The sequence below is a fragment of the Astyanax mexicanus genome, chromosome 8 (assembly GCF_023375975.1).
Source record: "Astyanax mexicanus isolate ESR-SI-001 chromosome 8, AstMex3_surface, whole genome shotgun sequence".
NCBI lineage: Eukaryota > Metazoa > Chordata > Actinopteri > Characiformes > Acestrorhamphidae > Astyanax > Astyanax mexicanus.
The window spans coordinates 41,803,511-41,823,847 of record NC_064415.1 but is presented as its reverse complement, the minus strand read 5'-3'; the positions used below and the strand labels follow the sequence as shown (position 1 = coordinate 41,823,847).

At 37.1% G+C, this 20,337-nt stretch overlaps 1 protein-coding gene across 3 annotated transcripts in view; it reads right to left on the bottom strand.

Moving 5' to 3' along the window:
• si:ch211-106h4.4 (MAM and LDL-receptor class A domain-containing protein 2) overlaps nucleotides 1-20,337 on the bottom strand; it is a 74,560-nt gene that overhangs the window by 33,866 nt on the left and 20,357 nt on the right. For all 3 annotated transcript variants that reach the window (XM_049482834.1, XM_049482832.1, XM_049482833.1), the window contains exons 12-23: nucleotides 19,107-19,247; nucleotides 16,667-16,798; nucleotides 16,438-16,565; nucleotides 13,922-14,090; nucleotides 10,382-10,501; nucleotides 10,104-10,258; nucleotides 6,329-6,427; nucleotides 6,160-6,250; nucleotides 3,571-3,693; nucleotides 1,975-2,077; nucleotides 1,721-1,871; nucleotides 482-707 (exon numbers count right to left, since the gene is read on the bottom strand). In XM_049482834.1, the coding sequence (XP_049338791.1) occupies nucleotides 482-707; nucleotides 1,721-1,871; nucleotides 1,975-2,077; nucleotides 3,571-3,693; nucleotides 6,160-6,250; nucleotides 6,329-6,427; nucleotides 10,104-10,258; nucleotides 10,382-10,501; nucleotides 13,922-14,090; nucleotides 16,438-16,565; nucleotides 16,667-16,798; nucleotides 19,107-19,247 (1,638 nt within the window). The remainder of the gene's footprint in view (nucleotides 1-481; nucleotides 708-1,720; nucleotides 1,872-1,974; nucleotides 2,078-3,570; nucleotides 3,694-6,159; nucleotides 6,251-6,328; nucleotides 6,428-10,103; nucleotides 10,259-10,381; nucleotides 10,502-13,921; nucleotides 14,091-16,437; nucleotides 16,566-16,666; nucleotides 16,799-19,106; nucleotides 19,248-20,337) is intronic.

The following is a 20,337-nucleotide window of genomic DNA, read 5'->3' as shown; positions in this document are numbered from 1 at the left end:
CAGCCTATTGCAAAGGAAAATAAATAAAAACGTAACCATTGCATTTCGATTTTAGTTTTGTCATTTATTATGCAGTTCATCGAGAAAAAGCAAGCCCAAAGTGAAGCTTTGATTTCTCTTTTTATAATTAGCTTTTTTATTTTAGATTTGACAATGAAATAGCCGAATGGCAATGAAAATGAAATGGCAAAAAGGCTTTTTAATTTTAATTTTGTCACGTATGACCCATGCTCAAATGAAAAATTAAATTGCAAATGAAGTGATTTAATTTCGTTTTTAATTTTGTCATAATATTTTCACACGTTTGTGAAAAGAAAGAGCAAAACGGTATTTGCATTTTCATTTTTGTGTTTTCATTTCAGTTTTATTTTTGGCAGGATTTTAGTCATGGTTAATCAGAAATTAATGTAAACTCACCTTACTTCCAGACCACCACGCCTATCTGTGTAAATATATTCACAAGCGTCCACAATATACTCACCATATGCTGTATGCGTCGTTTGATCAATTGGAGGGCCGAGAGAGTGTCCATCTGCGGGGACCCAGTCATGACCATCTGAGTCTCTGTTGGCAGCATTCATCCATGTACATGACCCTGACTCGAAATCACAACTTCCTCTGGGACAGCAGGCACCGTCTCTCACCGACACATCATCCAGGAGAATGAAGGTCTTTTGGGCGGGGCTTATCTCTGCCTTAAACGCCACCTGTATGTAAATAAAGATAAGTTCTGAGCTGCTAAAATACTATCCTGAGCAGTAGCAGAACTATTTATATGGCTATCATTGCTGACTAACTTAGTAATCTGTCAGTTGTTTTAGATCTCTAAATGGATATTTTGGTTTAAATGAGAGGCATTAAGTTTAAAGAAAGAAAAGTAGATTTCAGCATGTAAAAGCCTATCCCATGTGAAACATGGTGGTGGTAGTATCATGATTTGGGCATAACTTTGAGTGAGCTGAACCTTAAAGGACCATTAAGGATAAAAGCACTAACAGGTACATTTACAGGTATATTTATAGTATTTATAGTGTATTAGCTACAGACTCATCGTTACTTGCCACTGTGTGTCAATCAGGCACCTGCGTGAGTTTTGTATCTAGGGAAGAGTGTTTAAAAATTGGACTCATTTCAAACACTTGCTCGCATTTATTACTGATTGTTCCATTAAGAGAATGTGGGTCACGCAGCAAGACAATGACCCTAAGTACACAAATTGTTCTACTAAAGAATGGTTAAAGATACATTTGGCCAAGTCAGAATTCTTACTATAATTCACTAGTAATGTTGTGGAAAGACAAGAAGCAAGAAGTTTATGGTTGGAAACTATGGGCGTACAATATAGACAAAAATGTGATATACAATAAATATTTTTTGGCAGTTGGATCCATCAGTGTTCATGAAAATCTCTCAGTCCATAAGTGAACACAAAAAGAGTTTGAAATCACGTGGTAAAACCAGCCCATCAGGGGGTGCTAATACAAAGACTACTCACAAAGACTGATTTTAAAATCCTTAAAAAGCAGTGTAATGGCTAAATACGGCATAACGAACATTGGTCTTTAACCTCACTCACAAGATAACACCTTATGACTTATAGAGCTGTGGGCATTTCCAAGTAATCCCCTCAGTTAACACCTTTGGCATGTCAGTGTAATATGGAAACATAGGGAAGCACTGAATTCTGTTAGGAAAGGAAAGAATGAATGGAAATTCTCACCCTGAATTTGGATGGAGAGGACACAGTGACCTCCGCCACCTCCCAGCCTGTAGAGGGCACTCCAGAGAGAGACCACAGTGCACGGCCAAGCTCTCCATTCAGATAAACATGCACAGCAAGAGAATCAGCAGGGCTAGCAGACAGCCAGTACCTACATAAACAAGCATTCCACAACAAGTAGTTTAAGAGAAACATTTCATGAGTTCTGAATTTGTGGAAACAGCAGCACTGCTTTTAAAGAGTTCTTTGCTTACCAGAAACGCACACAGGTCTCTGTAGTTTTGCTGTATTCTGGTGTTAGCAGATGTGTGGATGCTAAATTTAGAAGGTCCTTTCCCAAAACAGCCATTGAATGACCTTTTTCAGCCATTAAAACATAAATAGAAATCAGAAATGTCTGTCAGGGGCTTTAAATATGCATAATATACGATTCAAAAAAATGATAATTGGGAAGTCTTAGTTCCACATTGCAGTGCTTTGTGATAATAGCATTGCCAAGGCAAAAGCAATTGCAACAGCTTTATGTAAAAACAATGGGCTCCCCCTACCCTCAGAAATATTAGTTTGCACTTTTAGTCACAGCTCACGAAGCATATGATGTACACATGCATTTTTGGACAAGCTGAAAAATATAAAACCGGCATTGTAAAAGTGAAAGAAGCATGTGAACTATTCTGCACAAATATGACAAATACGGTTGTAACAGCATTAATTCTCACAAGTGTTGTCCTGTATGCTTTAGCAAAGTTAAACAGCACAGTTAGCAGCGTGCTGAGTCCAAAGTAGCCATGATACAGGCACTGTTCTCCTAATTAAAAGTCTTTAAAAAAAAGAGTTTCACAATGATTATCAAGCTATTATACAGTCCCCTTTAAAATTATTGGAACATTAGGGCCAATCCCTTTATTTCTACTGTAGACTAAAAAGATATGGGTTTAAATAAAATGATACAAAAGATTGACATTTTATCCTTCATTTTCAGGCACACTTATATCTGAATCTGATACACAGTTGTGAACATAGAGAAGATAGAAATTGTAAAGGTGAGAGAAAATAAAATTGAAAATCAATCAGATTGATTGGCCGTAGCCAGTACAACTGTTTGGAATGTTCTGAAGAAGAAAGTCGTCACTTGTGTATTAATTAATAGATGTTGAACAGGTAGACAACAGCAATTGATGACAGAAAGACTGTGAGTGTTGCAAAAAAAGACCCTAAAAACACTTTTAGTGACATTAGCAACAACCTTCAGGGGCAGGAGTGAAGGTATCACAATCTACTGTTCACAGAAGACTGAACAAACGTACAGAGGTTTCACTAAAAGAAGAAAACCAATATTAGCCAGATAAAAAGGAAGGCCAGGCTGGAATTTCCCAAGAAGTACAGAGACAAGCCTATCGACTGACTATGGACTGATACGACAAAGACCTTTGAGATGGAAAGGCTAAAGTTTGGAGAAAGAAAGGATCTGTCCATGATCCCAAACATATGTTTATAAATATCTGTGAAACACAGTGAAGGTAAAATCATGACTTAAGCTTAACTTCTAGGCAGGCTCATTAATCTTCATTGACGTACAGTGAACTCAAAAGTCTATAGAAACATTTGTCTGTCACTTTAAAGAAAGATGCAACCAAACTGATTGGAAGATTCTTCATCAATAATAACCCAAAACTCACTGCCTGAAAAAGCCTCTCAAAAAAGAAAGCAAACGTTTATTGATATTGTAAGCCAGGAATCTGCAACTAAAGTCGTATTTACTTTGATTTACTTTATTGCTCACAAGAAAAATATGTAGGTTCAGATTACCTAGGGTGCTATCTTCTGAACTATGCATCAAATCCACTCACCCAGTTGACTTCTGTAGGTGTGATCAATATGTCCAGTGCTGCCATCCACACGGCTCCAGTGAGTGCTATCAGTCACATCATGCTCAAACCCACACAGTGAAGCGTCTTCAAAACCACATGAATCTGCACACACACACAAAACACAAAACACAAACACAACAATCAAAAGCTCTACACATTTACTATTTACCAGGAAAGTTGGATATCAGAGCTGAGAATGACGTCACACCCCAGTTTACTGTGTTTAAGTTAAATATTCCAATAATTTTACAATATTTTAAAACATTAATACAAGTTTAACACAACAGATCAGACAATCCGTAACTGATGTTTTATGGTGAAGCCAATCAAAATATATCCCAATGTTCATGTTGCTAAGCATTTTTCCAGGCTAGCTAGCATTGCTAGCGATACCAATATACTTGGAAAAGTCTGACTTCTGGGGGCATTGAAACAAAATACACAGTCTAGCCATTGTTTTTAGCTTCTTAGCTTAAAAGAATAATAATGAAATGATTACAGAGTTATTTTTGCAATTAAAATTTTCCAAATGTTACTGGATATTGTTGTCCAGTCAGCAGCACAGAGTGCGATTAGCTGTGTATAGTCCGATACATTATTAATAATGGAGACAGGCCACCGACTGTGGTATAAATTTGCTTTCTTGTAGCACTAATCATGGGACCTGTTCAAGAATAAAGTCCCGCCCTTCAGCAAAATCAGCTTTCTGGTTGTGCTAAGAATGGAGGAGGATCAGTGTGCTAGTGAGGAAGCTCCACACGCTGTGGAGATGTGCTCAAGTGCAGTTGCCAAAACAAGCCAATTCATTATATCAGCGATTTGAAATATGTTGCTGTAATGGTAATCCTACATGTGGTTTTCAGTATTTTGGTCTTTCTCTGCTCAAACAAATGGAAGGCTGGTCTTGCTCAACTGGAAAATGGCCCGGCATTGCAAAGATGCCCACCGAGTGAACTGACTTACCTAGAAGAACTTTGGTAGAGTGAAGTAAAGTTTAACAGAGTTAGCTTTTAGCCCAGTGTCTGGCTAGCACCAGCTCTCTCCTTAGCTCACCACTCTGCCAATCCCTCATCCCCCTTTCTCTAAAAGGTGCTTTACCAAGTTGGCTAACATAGCCTTTTTAGTCTTGTCTACAGGTACCAAGCCTGCCACAAGAAAAGATAAATAAATGGTTGAAATAAAAGCAAAAACTAACAAAGAGCATAAAAGCACAAATAAATTAATTAATCAATTCATATGGGACATAAAATCATAAACAAATTAATATATTTTGCTGAGAAATGTTTTAATTTTTTTATTTTGGCAATTCTGGTCCTCATAGTGCCAGGGTGGTGCAGGCAGGAAGATGGGGAGGCGGACGCAAATGCAGGTAAGGCGGGTTTATTAAATAAATAAATAAACAAACAGAGAAACAAAGATACAAACCAAAACAAACGAGGGATAACGAAAAAAAAAAAACTAGATAAACAAAACAAAACAAGAAGATAAATACACAACTAAAGACTAACAAGATATAAACACAGAAAAATAAGGCTCGATGAACAGAGGCTAAACACTGACACAGGAAGACTTTATATAACACACGGGAAGTGGAAACACCTGGGGCTGGGGGGCAAATGAACACAGGTGAAAAAGTACTGAGGAAGAGACACAGAGGAGCACGGGCCACATGGGGATAACACACAGAGACATGAGAACAGACAGGAAACAGGGCAAGGACGTGACAATTAGAGAGGAGATGATTATAGTCTATTTATTTTTACGATGAATTAATTCATTTGTTGATGTCCCATATGAATCAATGAATCTATATGAAATTAATTTGTGCTTTATACCCTTTCTTTTTTCTTTGTTAGTTTCCGCTTTTATTCATTTATTCTTTTTTTTGCAGGCTTGGGCCTCCACATCTGTAAATAGAGTAGCTTTATTTATCAGCTTGATTGATGTTCACAAAAAATAAGAGCTACTTTAAAAACATATTTTTAACTTTTTATTCTTTTTCGTTTTTTTCAAAACTTCTACCAGGATGGGAATTTAAACAGTGCTTCCCATTCACGGGCCTTACTTAATCCCTAAATATTTTTGTGCAGTTTATTCCCACCAATAATCTAATTGTTGTACTGCTTTTTACTACTTGTGATGGAATGGTAATCTGCCTGCCTAAATATACATGAGTTGAAGTGTTCTATCAAAAAATGACTGTGACTGTGTAATTATTACACAAAGCAGTGAAAATTTTGCAGAGTTTAAGGCAGAATGGGATCAGCAAGCTCTTCTTGCTTGATACGCATCTACTGCTATGGCTTTAGTGATAATGTGGGTTTGGATGGATGATTCTTCTGAACATTTTTATAATTGTAACGAGTGAGGATGCAGCACATAAAAAATGTACAAGAGTAAAAGTACTAAACTTATACAAACTATGTAGTGAAGTGAAAGTAATAATATAAAATAAGATTTCAGTACTTGAGTACTGTAGTAAAGTAGTTCGTCTTCATTACTACACATATCTGGTCACCACAGGCTCATATTTGTAAGGACAGAATGAAAAGGGAAATAGAGACTTACTGTGATCTTTACAGGCACCTGGGCTCACTCTCACATCATCTATAGCTATGAATCCGCTGCTGTTAGCATTTCTGCTACCAGAGAGTTTTACCTTTAAAACAGGAAGTTTATGTTATGCTATGATTACATTCACAGACATATATGAATTGCTGACATGATTATGTCTTACTCTCTGTATGTCATTCATGCTGAGTGTGACCTGGCCATTCAGCCACTCAGCAGCTTCTGTTCCTTTTCTAGTCCATACAACAACCGTTTCTGCTTTTTTCTAAAAAAAAAAAAAAAAAAAAAAAAAACAGACAGGGATGAACTGGCAACCTTATGTCAGATATGCCTGTTTTAACATGCTGTTCATTGTGTGCTTTGAAATAAAGGAAATTCTACTAAACCACATAATTGTACTTAAATCACAAATAAACACTATATCAATTCAGCTAAACTTATTTGCTTACATCATTTTAAGATCATGCCCTCTGAAAATATTGTTACATGGTTTAAAAAATGTGTTTAATAAGCAGTGCTGGGCACGTTACTTTGAAAAAGTAATTAGTTATAGTTACTCCTTACTTCTCCAAAAAAGTAACTGAGTTACTAACGGAGTTACTCCACTATAAAAGTAATTAGTTACCAGTAAAAGTAACTATCGCGCTACTTTTTATTATTTGCCCGTCAAAAAAAAAGGAAATCAATTATGTATTTACTATTATTATTAGAAAAATAACAAACGAAAATAAACCCAAAATGTTGACAAAAATATAATCTAACGAATTTCAAAAAAAAAAAAAAAACGAAATTCTCCACACAACCAAAGAAAATGACTAAAACTTGTAATACTGAAAAAAACGGAAAAACGCTCTTGGGATGAAATTAAACAAACCAAGCCACACTCAAAGGAAATATGTATATATAAACAAAACAAAAGAATGGACAAAAACAACAATCTAATGACCGTTAAAATGGTATTAATATAACAGCTTCACCAAAAGAGAATAGAGCGGGACCAAAAAATCCGACCCGACCACGTTCTGCCCGAGCCCGACTCAACCCGAACCATGAACTATCAAGAACAGCTACTATTAAGAACAGCTACACACAATGCTGTTTTTATTTTTTCTGTTCAGTAAGTTTTAATTCGTTTTTAGGGTGGGCTTGCTAGTTTTTATTAGTTTTCTCACATCTCATCAGAGAGATCAATCTAATAAACGTGAGAGAGAGAGAGAGAGAAAGAGAGAGAGTGGGAGGGAGAGAGAGAGAGATTTCTGGTATGAGCTACTTACAGGTAAAGGTTCTTACACACTGTATCTCCCGTTTCTCTTTCATCTGCCTGGCGCTCATATTGTAATCCCATACATAGTTCTGCAGTTTCTCAGTGTTTTCTGTCGTATTTTGCGGCTATAGCGCGAGCGCTTTAACCAAGAACTAATGCTACGGACCACGAAGTGACGCGCGCTCGGCACAACACCGCCCGCTGTACAACTCCGCTGTACAACAGCGCTTATTAATAAATTAAACACGAAAATGATGATATTCTATCAGTAATTTCAGTTCGTTTTAGTTAGTTTTATAAACACAAAATACAGTTCGAGATAGTTATGTTTTTTCCTTTTAATTACCGTTTTTATTAGATTCAGTTAACACAAATGTTTTTTCACTTTCAGTTTTTGCTATTTCGTTCGCTTTAGTGAACAATAATAATTGGTTACTTAGCAACATTGTGATTATCACACCAGAGCTTTATATAAAATAAAAATAGGAGCCCGATTTCGGGTCGGTCCTCGGGTCAGGTCGGGTTCTGGCAGAGAATCTAAGCTCTAAAAGAGAAAGCAGCAGCACCACAAAAACCGGAGCAGCTAAAAAGAGCTTAACGTCCTTAATTTGGAACTTGGCCTGTCCACGGCAATCACTGAATTAATTAGAGCACGCAAATCGTCACAATTGTGCCTCACTTCACCACGCCAAACCACAGGCACAGCGGCCAGAAGCTCAAGTTCACCGGAAAGAGGAGGGGTTAACCAGGGCAAAGCGAAGTTAAAAAAAAAGCGGCTAAAGTAACGTGCAGTAACTGGGTGTCGGACATGGTAAAAGTGTTATAGTTACAGTCAGAGTAATTAGTTAGATTACTCGTTACTGAAAAAAGTTTTAACGCCGTTACTCCCAACACTGAATATTTATGATAACAATATGACCTTACATATGGGTTGCTTAATTGTAGAGTTTTTTTTTTATATTAGGCTGCTTCTAGAGGGCTGGATCTAAGAAAAATGGAGGCTGACAAATAACCCTAACCATTTAGTCATAGAATACAAAAACAGAAATCAAATTTTAATTAAGGACTTTCAAATAACTATATCAAAATTATTGTTCAATATTGTTTGTTATTTTCAGATCAAAAACACTCTTCTATTTAAACTTCAAACAGGTTCTGACATACTAAAATTGCAAACTTTACACTAATACCAAAATTCTATTAGTATTTACGTCTCAATTTAAATAAACATATTTTAGCATCCTTAGAACAACTGACAACATGACAACATCTTCTGGCAGGTGTGACTAGGTCTTTAAAACTTCTTTAAATGTCTTAAATTAAAATCCGGGTAATTAAGGTATTAAACTGTATTAAATTTACTGTAAGTATTACATTTTGCTGTAGGTATAAATTTTTCAGACTGTGCGTTTTATTGGCAGTGGGAATGCACCTACTAATGTTAGCGTCTAGCTACATTACCGGGGAGAGAACTAAGATCTCAGAGCTAGCTAACATACTAACATTAGCGGTGAGATGTGAACTAAAGTTAGCAGCAAGCTAGCTAACATAAGCATCGGGCAAGCTAACATACTAAAGTTAGTGGCAAGTTAGCTAGCTCTGTTACTGAGATGAAAACTAAAGTAAGCAGCAAGCTAGCTAACATAACGGTGAGCTAGTTAACGTAATGTTAGCGACGAGATAGCTAGCTACATTACCAAGATCAGAACTAAAGTAAGCAACGAGCTAGTTAACATTCGCAGCAAGCAAGCTAACATATTAACGTTGGCGGCGAGTTAGCTAGCTAGGTTAACAAAATGAGAACTAAAGTTAGCAGCGAGCTAGCAAACTTTAGCGGCAAGCTAGCTAACATACTAATGTTAGCGGTGAGCTAGCTGGCTGCATTACCGAGATGAGAACTAAAGTTAGCAGCAAGCTAGCTAACATTAGTGGCGAGCAAGCTAACAAAGTAATGTTAGCAACGAGCTAGCTAGCTACGTAATCAAGATAAAAGCTAAAGTTAGCGGAGAGCTAGCTAACATTAGCGGCAAATTAGCTAACATTAGTGGCGAGCGAGCTAACATACTAACATTAGTAACAAGCTAGCTAGTTACATTACCAAGATAAGAACTAAAGTTAGCGAAGAGCTAGCCAACATTAGTGGCAAGCTAGCTAACATTAGTGGCGAGCAAGCTAACATACTAACGTTATCAACAAGCTAGCTAGCTACGTTACCAAGATAAAAACTAAAGTTAGCAGCGAGATAGCTAACATTTGCAGCAATCTATCTAACATACTAATGTTAGCGGCAAGTTAGCTAACATTAGCGTTAAGCAATCTAACATACTAACATTAGCGGCGAGTTAGCTAGCTTTGTTACCGAGATGAGAACTTAAGTTAGCAGCAAGCAAGCTAACATTAGCAGCAAGCTAGCTAACATACTCATGTTAGCGGCAAGTTAGCTAACATTAGTGCTGAGCTAGCTAACATACTAACTTTAGCGACGAGTTAGCTAGCTACGTTACCGAGATGAAAACTTAACTTAGCAGCAAGCTAGCTAACATTAGCGGAGAGATAGCTAACCTACTACCTTCAGTGGGGAGTTAGCTAATGTTATCGGTAACCAATTCAATTTTAGGCAATCTGTGATTTCTTATCCCTCCCATTCCTTAGTTAATGTTGTGAATTAATGATGTACCGTCTGAACCAGCAGGTCCAAGCTTTCCACCCGTGTTCCTAGCATGTAATACCAGAATTCCACACAGACACTGGGGGTCTCTACAGTCACAGGGGCAGAAATGACCGCTGACTGCTCATCTTTATCTCCGGACATGTTAAGAAGAAGATAGAACCCTAAAAGCCACACAAATAGACAGAAATCATGAACAGCATTTGTAATGTTTCTGTAGTAGACAGTAAATTGGTTATATTAAGCTAATGAAGCAGATGAAGGCATGTTGATGTTTTTTCAGGTACCGTGGCTGTTTTTTGTGGTGTGGTCATACAAGGGTCCTTTGGTGGTTGTGTCCATCTGCAGACCTTGTTGACGGTTCCAAGTGATCCCATGCTCAGCTTCCTGAATCCAGTCACACAGTCCTACAACAAGTAAACTGTTATACTGGCAGAATTTTGACTAACCTTTCACATCAATAACATGTAAATTGTAGCATCACTAGGGGCAGAGTAACACGGCCAGGCCTTAGTCCTGTAGACAACTTTATTTTAACTGAGAGAGAACACAAAAATGACCGGCAACAAGCCGGGCTCCATCAGTGGAGACCTTTATTCTGTAAGTGTTAATTTTAACTCTTTTTAAGTGTTTATATAATTCTCACTGGCCTAAAGTAAATTCAACACTGTCAACAGTGTTAGAAACGTAACTTACGTAACTCTTGTAGTGTTACAAGATAAACTCCGATCAATGTTTTTAGACTCCCTCAGTGTTGGTTCTATCTTTTCTAGAGTTAAATTAAAGACAATTCTAAAAAGAGTGGTTTACCACAATACTGGACAATATAACTTAAAAAGCCAGCATCATGTATTATAACTTAATATACTTTAAAATGGCGCCTGGCAGAAAAGCTAAGCTAACTAACGCTGTCAACATCTAGCTAGTTATCTAGCAAATTACATTTAAGGTGGAATAGGAAATTTGACAAACCAATTTTATTCTCACAGCTATATTTGATCTCTTACAGAATTAAGAACAATTATAAAAATAATAAATAATAAAGTGGTTTACCACAATACTGCTAGTTAGTTAACTTAAAAAGCGAGCTTAATGTGTTATAAATTAATATTAGTTAGCTAGCCAAATTACATTTAAGGTGGAATAGGAAATTTGACAAACCAGTTCACATAAACAAGTCTCACAGCTACATTTTATTTGTTGTTATATTAAAAACAATTGTAAAAAGAGTGGTTTAACACAATAATGAAAAAGCCAGCTTAATGTATTATAATTTAATATACTTTAAAAAGCGCCTGACAGAAATGCTAAGCTAACTAGAGCTAGTTAAAAAGATAACAGCTAGTATTTCAACAAAAATGGGTCTTATAAAATGTATGTCTAGTTCTTGTGTAGTTAAACTTGCTAAAATATGTATTAACAACAGAATATTCTATGAAGTTTAAATAATGGAGGTAAAATTACAGTATATTGGGAAAAAAAACGTGATTGAAAGTTGTCTGTTTGGTCATTGGTGGGGTTACACAGCTTTCTGAAACCGAACAGCAGGGGGCGCCCGACCTGTGGTGGCTTCACTTTTGAGAGACGATGCTCCGTCCAGCTATACACAGTCTATGGTTTATGGAGTTTTAAACAGGACTCAACCCCCTCTCACACTGTGTGTGTTTATGCTACCGGTGCTGGCGCATAATAATGATGAGGTAGTGTCCGAATTCACTCCTGTTCCACCACTACTTAGTGAACTACATAGTGTCTCCCTATATAGCGCAACAACGAGGGAGTAGGGAGCCATTTCGGCCACAGCCTGAGAGAGACTTTATTTACAACACTAACCATCAACACCCACTTCAGTCAGATTTTAACACTACCAGTGCAGAGAACTACACTACAGAGCAACTCTAAATTCAACTCCACACAACTCAAGTAGGTAACTCTTGAAATTCAACACTGTGAACCAACATACGCAACATAAAATCCTAATAAACTCAACAAAGATAAATGGAAAAATGCTTAGCATTATGGGAGCTCCCCTGAGAGCTCATCACCTGTTCCTTGGCACTGCATCAATATTTTGTATAATCATGAAAATATTAATGTTTATATATAATGTGCTGGCTTCCCATTTCTGATGTTGGGTTTATAAGGAGTTGTTGTTGCTTATATTGCTTATGTTGGCTGTGTGTGTGAGTGTGTGTGTGTGTGGTAAGATGTTTATTTGTTTATTTAGTTTAGTTGTGACGGTTCCATTGCTGCAGCATTGTTCAACTTCCTGGTGTTGGGGTAGAGGGTGAAGAAGGGTCTCTAATGATGGATCCACCATTTTAAGGAGAGAAAAACAGCTTTTATGTTTAATCCAAAATTCAACAAACCTCATTATCCAATCTCCTGTTGTAGACACCAAATACCTTAATAATTTTAGACCAGTGGAAAACTTATTTTGAAGCCTGTAACTTTATACAGCTACTTGTTCGAATCTCAAGTCACTGAAAATTAGATTATTTTTCAGTTTTATATAGATTCAGATATTATGTTATGTTTTTTATGTTCCACTGTAAAACAGTCCCATGAAGCAAACTATCTATCCTGTCAGATGCTCAATGATGTCAGTGGTGTTCGGCCTCGTGCCTACGACCGCATCACAGCAGTACCAATATTACATGTTATAGCATGAACCTCGAGTGTATTATTGCTTAAAAATATTAAATGTATGTAAATCTTGTTTTTTTTTGTGTAAACACCACTGACATCATTAAGCATCTGACTTATTTGTGTCTACTTATTGTGTCTGTACATATTTGTGGGACCGCTTTTTTGCCTGCATCGCCTATTGGAGACATGGCGTTTCTGTGGGATCCAGCGGCTCACAGTGGTGTTTAAATACATTTGGTTTGTATTTGGTTTGTAAGAGCTGCATCGTTGCTAGGTTACCTGTTTGTGGCGAAATAATACATGGAGAGCTTTGGTTACAGTGCATTATCAGCTAATAATGTCACTCATAAACCGCCTCTCGGCCAATCACATTGCAGGGTTGGAACTAACTGTGGTATAATAATTTTTAATACATCAACAGTGTATGTAATGTTAATATACACTTGGATGTGACTCAAACATTTCCACACAACGCCAGAAAAGACATTGAAAAAGGCTTTAAATGTATTATTAAAAATGTTTGGACTGATTTTCTTTTACTCTGAAAGTAGCTAATGCTAACTGCTGCCAAATTTAAGGTGGAACGGAAAACTTGCTATATGCAAGGGAGATATAAATGCACTAAAATGAGACACATCTTGTTTAACAGTCTCTAGGAACACCGAGTGAAAGGAAAATATAACTTCTCACTAATGTTAGCTTGACTAAAACTACAGCTTGATTTGGAACTAGTAGTGGTTGAGCAGCCACATTTAAGGTGGAAAGAAAAATTCAGGCTAATTTGCTCACTAAATGTGATTGAGATATAAATGTACATAGAATAAAAACCTCTTGTTTAATGACTCTAGTACATTAAGTGACTTACTACTCACTTGTCAAAACTGGTTAGTCAAGGCGTTTGTTGAGTCGTAGCGGAGCCGTCTGTTGACAGGGGGAGCATGCAGGGGGAGGGGGCCAACTATTCCAATAATCGTTTTTAATCTATTTAATCGGTTAGTTGTTGCAGTCCATTACCTGATCCATTAAAATCTTTAATTTGCTATATCTCTGATTATCTCTAATAAAAACAGTACACTAAGTAAGTGTAAGAATGTAAGAGTAAGTGACTGTCGAGAAAAATACATTAAAAAAAAACACTTTAAATAATGTTATCCTAGTAAGTTAAATAGTTTCCTCACCTTCCTCAAAGCTGCAGTCCATGGAGGATGGAGGTGGGGTGGTGGGCTCCGTGGTGGGGGCTGGTGTAGTGGGGATCAGGTCAGAGCAGCCTGTGTTCTCTTTGATGTAGATATCATCCAAGGCAATGACTCCCTCATCGTATGGTGGCCGCCTGGCCTCAAACACAATCTGTAGATATGAGTGTTGTGAGATATATGACAGAGATGGCATAGCTACTTTGAAAAAAGTAATCTGATTACTCAATACCGCATTTAGAAGTTATTTGATGGACAAAAAGTTACTTTTAAGTAACATACCAGTTTACTGGAAGCTTTATAGTAACTTTTGGGACTTGTTCTGTAAATGTGGCACTGCGACTCCAAACGTTTTTTCTTCAAATTGAGAGAAATTGGGAGAGAGAGAGAGACGACGCGCGACAGAGAAACCTAACGTTACAGCTCATTTCCAGATGGTTTGGATTCAGTTCTGCGAGTCAGATGAGCAGCAGAATAAGGTATTTTGTAGAGCGGGGGTCAGTAATAGGCTGACCTGGTCCACTATAGAGAACTAGTTCGTTTCGACAGGGTTTATTTTGAACTTTACTAGCCGTTGACGGAGGTTTTGCAGTGCAGGAAACTCAAAGACCAATCGCCTGCGTTCTAAATAAAGTGTGGCACGCACAGAGGAGAGACACGAAGCTCATTCAGACGCTGTTCTCTATAAAAACACACACAGTGATGGCAGAACCCAACTTTTCAGCCAAACAACAGCACATCTGAACTAAACACTGATCTTTAGAGCAGACACACTCACTCTAACCTGAACTGACCAATCAGCTCCTTCACATGGATATGGGAATAGACCTGACATCTTTCAGCCAAGAATTACAGAAAACTCAAACTGCACTTTTTATTTACTTTTTCTTAAGCACTTTAGATGCGATTTTTCCAAAAGCACAATGTAATTTTTTACATATCCCTTGTTTTTAGGCTACTAATTAGTATAATTTGAAATTACTTTCAGTTGTTGATTATCAGTGTTGGGCAGGTTACTTTGAAAAAGTAATTAGTTATAGCTATACTCTTTACTTCTAATCGTATTTTGCGGCTATAGCGCGAGCGCTTTACACAAGAACTAACGGACCACGAGGTGCCGCACGCTCGGCACAACACCGCCCGCTGTACAACTCCGCTGTACAACAGCTCTTATAAATAAATTAAACACGAAAATTAGGGTATTAGGGTATAATTAGGGTAAATTAGGGTTAGTTTTATAAACACAAAATACAGTTCGAGATAGTATTGTTTTTCCTTTTAATTACCGTTTTTATTAGATTCAGTTAACACAAATGTGTTTTTCACTTTCAGTTTTCGCTATTTCGTTCGCTTTAGTGAACAATAATAATTGGTTACTTAGCAACATTGTGATTATCACACCAGAGCTTTATATAAAATAAAAATAGGAGCCCGATTTCGGGTCGGTCCTCGGGTCAGGTCGGGTTCTGGCAGAGAATCTAAGCTCTAAAAGAGAAAGCAGCAGCACCACAAAAACCGGAGCAGCTAAAAAGAGCTTAACTTCCTTAATTTGGAACTTGGCCTGTCCACGGCAATCACTGAATTAATTAGAGCACGCAAATCGTCCCAATTGTGCCTCACTTCACCACGCCAAACCACAGGCACAGCGGCCAGAAGCTCAAGTTCACCGGAAAGAGGAGGGGTTAACCAGGGCAAAGCAAAGTTAAAACAAAAAAAAAATGTTCATAGAGCGGCTAAAGTTACGTGTAGTAACGGGGTGTCAGAAATGGTAACGGCGTTATAGTTACAGTCATAGTAATTAGTTAGATTACTCGTTACTGAAAAAAAGTAACGGCCGCCGTTAGTTTTAACGCCTTTACTCCCAACACTGTTGATTATATAAAATGCTGCTAGAACGACAGGATTCGGCACTGAATTATAAAAGTACCAATATGTAGCTTTGTCTCAAAAGTATCTTTTTGATTTTACCTTATGGGATGAAAAAATATCGAGATATATATTGTATATAGCAAGTCATAAAAAAATATTGAGATATAGTTTTTAATCCATATCGCCCAGCCCTAAAAAATATACTGTAATGAAAATGCAGTAATGTTCTGTGTTTACTGACTGTTAAACAATGCACTGTTGTGTGTACGTAGGGTCTGTGTGTGTGTGTGTGTGTGTGTGTTCAGCCTGAGTGCTAGTTTTAGACTGCTGGCTTGTTAGCTTGTTAGCCTGTTGTTATTTTAGCGTGGTTGCAGCCGACAGGTCCAGCAATAAAGCAACGACTGTAAATGTCTTTCTCGTCAATCCGTCCTTTCAACGCGTCCAGACATATAACAGTGACTTAGATAATCTGATTACTGGATTGAAAATAGTAACATGTTACATTACTTTTTACTGATGGTCACGTTACTGAAATCACTGAATATAAAGATAAGGAATGTAATGTGGGAAGGTGTAAGGTGTAAGATGTTTAAGTGCAGTATGTGTTTTGTAAGTGATAGACAGTGTCACACCTGGTAATTTTCAGATGCTCGGTAATCCAGAGTGACCTTGTTCCACACTTTACCCTGAGCACCAGTCTTATTCCACAGGAAGTGAAGGGTGCCAGACTCATTCACATATATATCTAGCGTTAGCTTATCTGCAATAACAAATAGCACTGGTTAGCATTAAGCTAACATTTCTATTATATAGAATCTACAATTACTAATTTATGTGTTCATGAATCACAGGCCTTCTTACCCACAGTGCCCCACATATTCATGTAGTACCAGAACTCCAGGCAGGCATGATCCACTGGCGGCATTAGTTCACTCTGAAGGTGAGCAACCTGCTCATTTCTGTCGTATTTTGAATCAAAGGCCATGTAGTGTCCTACAGAAAGAAGAAGATGTTGGGAATAAAATGAACATGATTCTTATAAGCATAAGAAGCATTTTTATTCTGTTTAAATATTATGTTTGAATAGGTGATGGTAACCGATTAAAAAAAAATATTTCCTTCTCCTTAGGATTATATTATAGTGGTATCATGAAGTTTGGGAAACTGATCATTTTCATTATATTTATTTTTATAAATCATTGGTTGTTTGGATCAGCAATTTCAGTAAAATATATCATGTAGCAGATAAGAAGTGAAATGAAGTTTATAGGATTTACAGAAAGTGTGTAATAATTATTTAAACAAAATTAGGCAGGTGAATAAATTTGGGCACCATAACAGAAAAATTCCATCAATATTTAGTAGATCTTCCTTTTGCAGAAATAACAGCCTCTAAATTCTGAGATGATCATTCCAGAACGTTGTACTTGTTCCTCTGCATGAATGCTTTAGTAGATGTTAAGCACAGTTAAGGGTTGGAATGCTGTTCTTTTTATGACATGCATACCGCCCTCCAAATAACTAAATTTTAGTTTCATCAGTCCACAGAACCTTATTCCAAAATGAAGCTGGTTTGTCTAATTGTTCTTTAGCATACCTCAAGCGACTCTGTTTGTGGCATGTGCACAGAAAAAGGTTCTTCTGCATTACTCTCCCATACAGCCTCTCCTTGTGTAAAGTGTGCTGAATAGATAAACGATGCACAGTGATGCCATCTGCAGCAAGATGATGTTGTAGGTCTTTGGAGCTCTGGAGGTCTGTGGGTTGACTATGACTGTTCTCACCATTCTTCTCCTCTACTTATCTGAGATTTTCTGCCACTTCAGGCCTTAACTAGAACTGTGTCTGTGGTTCTTCCAATTCCTCACTATGTTCCTCACAGTGGAAACTGACAGCTGAAATCTGTGAGATTTTGATTGCCTTTTTATTTCATATCCTTCCTCTAAACCATGATGTTGAACAATCTTAGTTTTCAGGTCATTTGGGAGTTGTGTTTTGAGGCTCCCATTTTGCCACTCTTCAGAGAAGATGCAAAGAGGAGAAAAACTTGGCACATTAACACTTTCTCATAACTAGATTTACCTGTGTATGTAGCTTAAAGGTCAATAAGCTTACCAAACAAATTTTGTGTTCCAGTAATTAGTGCTAAATGTATTCAATCGATAAAATGACAAGGGTGCCCAAATTTATGCACCTGCATAATTTTGTTTAAAGAATTATTACACACTTTCTGTGAATCCTATAAACTTAATTTCACTTATCAAATATCACTGTGTTCCTCTGCTATATGATATATTTAACTGAAATGAATTATAAAGAAAAATCATTTAAATTATCAGGGGTGCCCAAAATTTTGCATACCACTGTAGATTGGACATATTTAAGTATATTTATATTATTGGTGTCAAATGCTAAAATAATTGTATTAATCCAAATTATTGTGTTAATCATTAAAAAATAAAATCATTCACTTTTTAAATGCTGGTATGTCCTTTGGAAGGGAGACAGAATTTATAGTGTAGTGAGATTTAGGCTATAGGCCTGGCCTCCCCCTACAGTTTTAGTGTGTACATCATTTTTTTATACCACTGCTGCATTGTCAGATGTACACATCCATTTGTTGATAAGCTGAAGTGACATAAATATGTGGACTGATTCAGTAGATGCACTAATAATATTATTAAATTTTACACAAATATGAATCAGGATACACAGCTTTTTCACAGTTATTGTAATGAACATTATTCAGCTCCATCAAAATTGCATCTATCTATCTATCTATCTATCTATCTATCTATCTATCTATCTATCTATCTATCTATCTATCTATCTATCTATCTATCTATCTATCTATCTATCTATCTATCTATCTATCTATCTATCTATCTATCTATCTATCTATCTATCTATCTATCTATCTATCTATCTATCATGACCATGGATGATTATAGATAATTTTAGTAATAGAAGCATTCTAAACAGTTACCAAAACATCAGCTCTGTTTAAAGATACACGTACTGTATCTTCAAAACAATAACTAATCCTACAGGAGAAGGAAAAAACTTTCTTAGTTTCCAGGTGAAAGGCAATGTAAAACTAAATAAATTCCAAGTAATTATGGAGCATTTCTATTGGTCCATTCATCACTAAATTTTGTAAGTACCAAAAAAATGACAAAAATGCAGATACATATTTTTTTTGAGCAGTGATAATATGAAGTTAGGCTAAAAAACATGCTCTAGAGTATGAGCAGTCATTGACAGCCAGTTGTTCTAGATGAATGAATGCAGAGTGCTTTACCAAGGGCAGAATTGGTGGTGTGGTCGACCTCAGGTGAGAACCCGGAGCCACTAGCTCCTGAAGTCCAGCTCCAGGGCACACTGTGATCACTGAGTGCACTGTTCACCCAGCCGCACTCGTCCATCTCAAAGTCACACAGCCCTGAAAAACACAAAGACAACACACTTAAGCAGGACAGACTCAGAGCTCAGCATTAGAACTTTTCATACTGCCTCTTAAACCTCTTTTGGGCCAAAGTCCTCCTTTAAGATGCTCACAATGTTTCTAGGCACCATTATGTTTGGGACACAGGAAATATGTATACATTAAAGCAGTCATTTTTAGAACTTCAAAAAGTGTTGAAATGTTTTATGCAGATAGTAGTCTCTGGTTTCCCCACAGGAAATAAAAAATCAAATCTACTTAATATATCTAGTTTCTGCTAGAGAACAGATGAGAAGACTAAATAGGCTTTAGCACAAGTCTCTTGCTGCTCAAATGTCTCAAATGTGTCTCTGCTTGAGGTTTACTATAGATCCTCTTACTGCAGAAGCGCCCTCTAGCGGGCCCGCCGGCGGGCCCGTTCTGACTATGTAAATTAGAACGCTTAAAAGCGTCAAATATTCTAAACATACCGACCAAATAACCGACTCATATTCTTTAGTACTACTTTAACTACCTGCATGCAAATTTACAGCCATCTACATGAAACCAGTCGCCAGAAATCGCCAACTGAAAACAGCCTGTTTTTTCACATTGTTTACACGAGAAACACGCCTCCCCAACAAAATAGCCTTATAAAATAATATTAGTGTATAAAATAACATCATATTATATTATTGAAAATTCACTTACTATCACAGCATCCACAATACAGCACTGAACCGCAGGTAAAATATCCATAAAGTCCTTTATTTGCCTGCTCACGGCTCCTCAAAAACATGCGTTTAGTTTCAGCGCAGCCGTAACGTCGTATTCTCAAGCTCCCAGCGACTACACAATGGAATATTTTCCGTAAAGTTGTACGTGAATACAAAGCTAAGGGTGTCCTCTTCTAGATTCAGTGGTTTTTATTGGTCTACAATCCACTACTTTTCTTGAGTGATCGTCTTTTGAACCAATGGCGTGAGCGCTGGATCGCGCTGGTGTTCAGGGCTGTCCAATCAAATCAGATCATAGGCTTTTTCCAGCGTCACAAAAGTGATTGACACCTATTTCAACCAATAGTCCACCCTTAGACGAAAACACTGAT